The 7,500-nt window shown below is 48.8% G+C and overlaps 1 protein-coding gene across 1 annotated transcript in view; it reads left to right on the forward strand.

Annotated features, from left to right (window-relative positions):
* Positions 1-486: 486 nt before the first annotated feature.
* Positions 487-7,500, forward strand: part of EMWEY_00029020 (copper-transporting ATPase, putative) — a gene marked incomplete at both ends in the record, with an annotated part of 8,566 nt that continues 1,552 nt past the window's right edge. The window contains 9 exons of the mRNA XM_013481452.1: positions 487-640; positions 1,073-1,140; positions 1,439-1,509; positions 2,479-2,537; positions 2,878-3,159; positions 3,648-3,876; positions 4,063-4,772; positions 5,699-5,867; positions 6,142-6,562. Coding sequence (XP_013336906.1) covers positions 487-640; positions 1,073-1,140; positions 1,439-1,509; positions 2,479-2,537; positions 2,878-3,159; positions 3,648-3,876; positions 4,063-4,772; positions 5,699-5,867; positions 6,142-6,562 — 2,163 coding nt within the window. The remainder of the gene's footprint in view (positions 641-1,072; positions 1,141-1,438; positions 1,510-2,478; positions 2,538-2,877; positions 3,160-3,647; positions 3,877-4,062; positions 4,773-5,698; positions 5,868-6,141; positions 6,563-7,500) is intronic.

A 7,500-nucleotide genomic window follows, 5' to 3' on the forward strand; every position in this document is an offset into this window, starting at 1 on the left:
TAAATAAATAAATAAATAAATAAATAAATAATAAATAAATAAATAAATAAATAAATAAATAAATAAATAACATAAATAAAATAACTAAACAATACACAACAAGCAACAGCAACACCAGCAGCAGACAAGCAACATATAAGCAGCATATTAGCAGCAGCAGCAGCAGCAACAGCAGCAACAGCAACAGCAGCAGCAGCAGCAGCAGCAGCAGGAGTTACCTGCTGCCCTTAGAGGATATTCGCATGGCCGTTGGCTAAACAGCAGCAGCAAACGCTGCATCTCTTTGCTGTCTCTACTCTCTATCTCGTGCTGCAGCAGCAGCAGCAGCAACAACAGCAGCAGACGCAGCAGCAGCAGCAGCAGCAGCACATAGATTAAGAAAGGAGACAATAAATAAGATAATGGGCCTTAAGGTTCACTAACAACACCCAAGAAAATATTCTCTAGGGTTTAGGGTTTAGGGTTTAGGGTTTAGGGTTTACCAAGGTTAGCAGCAAACTTTGCTGCAGCGCAACTTGACGGGAGAAAGCAGCAGCAATTGTCTCCATCAATCCAGCTGAATAAATGCAGCAGCAGCAGCAGCAGCAACAACAACAACAGTAGCAGCAGCAGCAGCAGGAAGAGCAGCAACACTCATGAGGTCTTCTTCATAGGGAGATGGCTGCAACTACTGCTGCTGCTGCTGCTGCTGCTGCTGCAGCAGCAGCAGCACGAATGGCAGTCTCTCCAGGTGATTCTTCCGCTGCTGCTGCTGCTAGTGCTGTTGCTGCTGCTGCTGCTGGGGAAGGGACGTACCTATGTCTGCAGCCGTGGCTGCCTCATTCGGGTCTGCTGCTGCTGCTGCAGCAGGTTTGTTTGCAGCAGCAGCAGCAGCAGCAGCAGTTGCTGCTGCTGCTGCTGTTTTCATAGAAAAGTCTCTGCAGCAGCAGACAGTTTGCTGCATTGCCTTGACTGTCCCCTCCTGACAAACAGCAAAGACACGCATACGCTTTGCTGCTGCTGCTGCTGCTGCTGCTGCTGTTGATGCAGCTCCTGTTGCTGCTGCTCCTGTTGCTGCTGTTGCTGCTGTTAGGACCCACCAGCTCAGTATGCAAATCCTCGAGGCGAGTTTGCTGCTGCAGCAGCGCAACATTGTAATTTGTAAGACAGCAGGCCTGCAGCTGCAGCAGCAGAAGCAGCAGCAGCAGCAGAAGCAGCGGATGCAGCAGCAAGCAGCAGAAAATTGCATGCAATTATGTAGCACATGCTGCAGCAGAGGGAGAAATCACAAAATAGATGGCCTTCTAGCTGCTGCAACTGTTGCTGCTGCTGCTGCGGTTGCTGCTGCAGGTTCTGCTGCTGCTGCTGCTGCTGCTGCTGCTGCTTACTTGGGGGTTTAGCATAAGAGTTGCCAGATAATCTCCCTCGAGATACCTGCATGCACACTTCATGTGTACAGACAGGTTCTGCAGCAGCAGCAGCAGCAGCAGCAGCAACAGCAGCAACAGCAGCAGAAGCAGCAAGTGTGGGGTACAGCGAGAGCAGCAGCAGCAGCAGCAGAAGCAGCAGCAGCCGCAGCCTACCTCCTGTCTATTATCTGTCCCGTCATTTGCTGCAGCAGCGTATTGATTGTTTGCTGCTGCTGCTCATAAGACCGCAGCTGCTGCAGCAGCTGCCGCAGCAGCCGCTCCAACCCTAAACCCTCAGCCACCCCCATCAAGAGTTTAGGGTTTAGGGTTTAGGGTTTAGGGTTTGCAAAGGAGAGAAGATGTACTCAGAGGGAAGCATCTGACCCTAATAGTCCAGCAGCAGCTGCTGCTGCTGTTGCGGCTGTTGCTGCTGTTGCTGCTTCTGTTGTTGTTGCTGCTGCTGCAGAGCGGACCGCTTGCTGCTGCTGCTGGAGATACTGCTGCTGCTGCAGGTTCTGCTGCTGTTGCTGCTACTGCGCAACCTCAAATCCTGCAAGGAGTTGCTGCTCAGTTAGCAGGTCTGTAAACCCTCCGTAACCCTAAACCCTAAACCCTAAAACCTAGATCCACAGGTGAGCAGGTCCTCTAAACCCTCAATGCTGTTTGTGTTCTTCTTCTCCTTCAAGAAATTAATGTCGCCACCCCTGCTGCAGCAACAACAGCAGCAACAGCAGCAACAGCAGCAGCAGTAACAGCAGCAGCAACAGTTGGAGCAACAGCAGCAACAGCAGCAGCAAAACACTACAGCAACAGAGATGGCCAAAGCGCTGGGAAGGGTTTTTGTCTATAAACAGCTCAACGAATAATATTTGAATTCTAGGGTTTAGGGTTTAGGGTTTAGGGTTTAGGGTTTAGGGTTTAGGGTTTAGGGTTTAGGGTTTACTTCTGCACGGTGGGGTCAAGGATCGGGGTTTCTGTTGCATGCAGCTTTTACTAAAAGAATAAATATAATTAATGCAGCAGCAGCTGCTGCTGCTGCAGGAAAATATTAATAAATTTGCTGCTGGTGCTGCTTCTGCTGCTGCTGCAGGTGTTGTTACAGGACTGGTGTTCCAGCAGCAGCAGCAGCAGCAGCAGCAGCAGCAGCCGGTGCTGCAGCAGCGGAGAGGCGAAGACCTTCCTTCTTTTTTTTTTCTTTATTATTTTATTGAAATAAATTCAATTTATTTATTTTTAATTATTTTATGTTAAGTTGTTTCTTTTGTGTGCAATTTGCAGGGTTTAGGGTTTAGGGTTTAGGGTTTAGGGTTTAGGGTTTACTACACATCTTCTCCTGTTGCTGTCGGCTACACCAGCTGTTCTAATAAACTGACTCACGGGGTGTACAGGCAGCTCAAGAGTTAAACCCTAAACCCTTTTCTTCCTGTCCCCATTCTCTCCTGTTACACTTCTAGGGTTTAGGGTTTAGGGTTTAGGGTTTAGGGTTTAGGGTTTAGGTATGTGTGCTGCTTGTCTTCCTCTGCCTTCTGTAAGAAGGTCCAACAACACACCTGCAGCAACAGTGTGTATTGCTGCAGTAGCAGCAACAGCAACAGCAACAGCAACAGCAGCAGCACTAGCGAAGACAAAGCAGCAGAAGCAGCAGAAGCAGCAGCAGCAGCAGCAGCATATGCTTTTCGGCAGCAATCTTCTGCCTCTAAAGCAACGACGACAACAACAGCAACAGAAGCAGCAGCAGCAGCAGCAGCAACAGCAGCAGCAGCAGCAGCAAGTTCTCTTGTAGACGAATCTTCTTCTTGTTCCTTTTCTTTCTAACACAACAACCACCACCACACCACCACCACTATCAGCAGAAGCAGAAGCAGCAGCAGCAGCAGCAGCAGCAGCAGCAGCAGCAGCAGCAGCAATGGTGCGCTTAATTCAGGTGTATGTGGAGGGTATGAAGTGCAGCAGTTGCTGCCAATCAATTCAATCAGCAATAAGATGTCTCTCTGGTGTACATACAGCACAAGTATTATTTAATAATAAATTAGCTACTATCTGCTGCAATGATGAGGTTTGTCTCCTGCTGTTGCTGCTGCTGCTGCTGCTGCTGCTGCTGCTGCTGCTGTTGCTGTTTAGGATGTAGGACGTGCTGCTGTTTTTCCTGCTGTTTAAGCATCAATAGGTCCTCCTATACGAAGATTTAGGGTTTAGGGTTTAGGGTTTAGGGTTTAGGGTTTAGGGTTTAGGGTTTAGGGTTTAGGGTTTGTGCTGCAGGTAACAGAGCAGCAGCTAATAGACTTTATTCAGGGCCTCGGCTTCAAAGCAACACTCTGCAGCAGCAGCAGCAGCAGCAGCAGCAGCAGCAGCGATAGAGGGAGAGGAGACAATAGGGGGACAGCTGAGCTGTCGTCCCCGTCTACGCATGCAGCAGCAGCAGCAGCAACAGGGGAGGAGCAGCAGCAGCAGCAAGCCAAACGCAAGTTAGCCACCTTCCAAGTTACCGGTGAATTAGGGTTTAGGGTTTAGGGTTTAGGGTTTAGGGTTTGCGGTGGGGGGTCTAGTATAGCAGCAGATGCAGTTCTCTTATTCGCTGTTTTCCTTGCTGCTGCTGCTGCTGCAGTAGGCGACATGGAACTATTTGCTGCTGCTGCTGCTGCTCTTGCTGCTGTTGCTGCTGCTGCTGCTGCAGGGATGAGTTGCGGTTCTTGTGTACGGACAATAGAGCAGCACTTGCTGCACCTCCCGGGTGTCACTGCAGCAAATGTCTCCTTGCTGCTGGAGCGGGCAACTGTAGAGTACCGTGCTGCTGCTGCTGCAGCAACAGCAACAACAGCAGCAGAAGCAGCAGCAACAGCAGCAGCAGCAACAGCTGCAGCAGCAGAACATGGAGAATCTACAACAACAGCTGACGAGCTGCAGCAGCAACTAACCAGCATAGGTTACCGTGTGCTGCTGCTGTCTGACCAAGTAATGGTGCAGCAGCAGCACGACAGCAGCAGCAGCGCAGCAGCAGCAGCAGCAGCAGCAGCAGAATCTGTCTTGCATGTTAGCCCTATAGACGTGCGGTCTCTTGGCGACCCCGTGTTCAATATAAATAAGGCAGCAGAAGTTGCTGCTGCTGCTGCTGCAGCAGCAGGAACTCCTTCTACGTATCCTTGCTGCCCCCCTGCACCAACTGCTGCTGCTGCTCCTCCTCCTCCTGCAGCAGCAGGAGCAGCAGCAGCAGCAGCAGACAGCAAGGCGGCTGCTGTATGGGGCAAAAGCTTTAAGGATTTCTTGCTATCTGTCCCTGGCGTAGTCTCTGTAGCAATAGCAGCAGACACAGCAGCAGCAGCAGCAGACCACAGCAGCAGCAGCAGCAGCAGCAGCAGCAGCAGCAGCAGCAGCAGCAATATATGTGTACGTATAGTATACGCACATAAGAAGATAGGGGCAAGACAGCTGCTGCTGCTGTGCTGCAGCAGCAACTGGATGGTCCAATGGTCACCTAGAGGGGAGATATTATTTAGTGCAGCAGCAGCAGCAGCAGCAGATCTGCAGCAGCAGAAAAAAAGATTCTTTGCTGCTGCTGCTCCTTCCTTTATTATTGTCTTATTAACTATGATTATACCTAACAATTATTTACGCATATTAGTAAGAAAAAAAAAAGGAGACACTTATTTATTCTCTCCTTTTTTTCTCTCCTTTTTTTTGTCTCCTTTTTTGTCTCCTTTTTTGTCTCCTTTTTTGTCTCCTTTTTTGTCTCCTTTTTTCTCCTTTTTTGTCTCCTTTTTATTTATTGTCTCCTTTTTATTTATTTGCTGTCTCCTTTTATTTCCTGTCTCCTTTTGCTGTCTCCCTCCTCTTATTGTCTCCTTTTATTTGTCTCCTTTTATTGCTGCTGCTGCTGCTGCTGCTGCTGCTGCTGCTGCAACTATTTTGCCAATCCTATGAGTGCAGTCCTTATACTGTTGCTGTTTGTGCTGCTGCTGCTGCTGCTGCTACTGCTGCTGTTGCTGCTGTTGCTGCTGTGTCTGTGCTGCAGCAACAGGAGTCTTTTTTACCAGGTTTATCTTATTTATTATTAATAATAAGTATATTATCTTTTTATGTTGTATATGCTGCTGGTGCTGCAGTACATTGTCTTGCTGCAGCAGCAGCAGCAAAAAAAACAGCAGACATGCATGTCTTGATGTCTTTAGCAACAAATATTTCTTTTATTTATTCATTATTTGTATGTATTATTACTGTTATATTTAATATAAGCAGCAGCAGCAGCAACAGCAGCAGCAGCAGCAGCAGCAGCAGCAAAGGCCCACGCCTATCCTTTTATACCTCCTGAGCAGATGCTGACGACTGCATGCAAAGGATTATATCCTGCTGCAGCAGCACAGCAGCTACAGCAGCAGCAGATTGCTGCTATTGCGTCTCTTCCTGCTGCTGCTGTCCCTGTTGAGCTGCTGCAGTTAGGAGACATTCTTAGAGTCCCCTTAGGCTCTGCTGTACCTGCAGATGGTATACAAATTAATAAGGTCTGCTGCTGCTGCTGCTGCTGCTGCTGCTGCTGCTGTTGCTGTTGCTGCTGTTGGTGTTGATGCTGCTTGTGCTGTTGTTGATGCTGCTGCTGTTGCTGCTGCGACTGTTGTTGTTGTTGTTGCTGCTGCTGCTGATTAAAATGTGTTATGAGGGTTACCATACTTGCTGCTGCTGCTGCTGCTGCTGCTGTTGCTGTTGCTGCTGCTGCTGCTGCTGCAGGAGATAATTCCTATTAATGAATCGTTACTAACAGGGGAGAGTCATCCTGTCTGTAAGGGACAAGGGGAGACAGTCTTAGGTGGCTCTATTGTTGTTGCAGCAGCAACAGCAGCAGCAGCAGCAGCAGCAGCAGCAGCAGAAGCAGCAACAGCAGCAGCAGCATCAGCACCAGCATCGTTATGCAGCAGCCCTTCCCCGTCACAAGAGAGAGACAGCTCGCCTACAGATGGCGCTGCTGCTGCTGCTACTATTGCTGCTGCTCAGCATCATCAGCAGCAGCAACAGCAACAGCAGCAGCAGCAGCAGCAGGAAGAAGAAGAAGAAGGAGGAGGAGCGTTGCTGCTGCAGGTAACAGAATTAGGCAGCAGCTCTGCCTTAGGGCAAGTGCAGCAACTCGTGCTGCAGTCATACAGCAGCAAACCTCATAAGCAGCAACTATATGATAAAGTTGCAGCGTAGGTTGCTGTTGCTGCTGCTGCTGCTGCTGCTGCTGCTATTGCTGTTGTTGTTGCTGGTGGTGGTGGTAATCGTGCTGCTGCTGCTGCTGCATTTGTTCCTGCTGCTGTTGCTGCTTTGCTGCTATAACGTCTCCTAGAGATACTTAGCAACTCCCACAACTGCGCTCAAGGGTTTAGGGTTTAGGGTTTAGGGTTTAGGGTTTAGGGTTTAGGGTTTATGTATTATTGTGCTGCAGTTATTTTGTACCTATAGTATTGCTGCTTGCTGCAGCAACATTTATATTATGGTTATATTTGCTGCTGCAGGGGATCGTCTCCCCGATCCCCTTGCTGCTGCATATACCTATATATATAATAAGGAGACACCTTCTTCTTTCTTATTTGCTGCTGTCCCTCCAATTCTCTGTCTCTGTTCTATCTATTGCTTGTCCTTGTGCACTCAGTAAGATTATACCTTCTCCTCCTGCTGCTGCTGCTGCTGCTGTTGTTGTTGTTGTTGTTGTTGTTGTTGTTGTTGTTGTTTTTGCTGCTTGTGCTGCTGCTGCTGCTGCTGCTTCTTGTGCTGCTGCTGCTCCTCCTTGTCCTGCTGCTGCGGTTGTTGGTTGTGGTGGTGCTGCTGCTACTTGTAGTGGCAGTATTTCTATTTTTATTGCTTCTTTTTTTGTTGCTGCTGTTGCTGCTGTTGCTGCTGTTGCTGCTGTTGCTGCTGCTGCAGGTATTGCTGCTCCTATAGCACAAGTAGTCTGCTGCAGCATAGCAGCAAGGAATTGTCTCCTTATTAAGGAGACAACAGCAATTAATTCTATGCATTTATTAACAGATTTTATCTTTGATAAGACAGGCACATTGACCACTGGTCAGGAGAAGGACTGCTGCTGCTGTTGCTGCTGCTGATGCTGATGCTGCTGCTGCTGTTGCTGTTGCTGCTGGTAGGG

This window comes from Eimeria maxima, genomic scaffold, assembly GCF_000499605.1.
Source record: "Eimeria maxima Weybridge genomic scaffold, Emw_scaff339, whole genome shotgun sequence".
Taxonomy (NCBI): Eukaryota; Apicomplexa; class Conoidasida; order Eucoccidiorida; family Eimeriidae; genus Eimeria; species Eimeria maxima.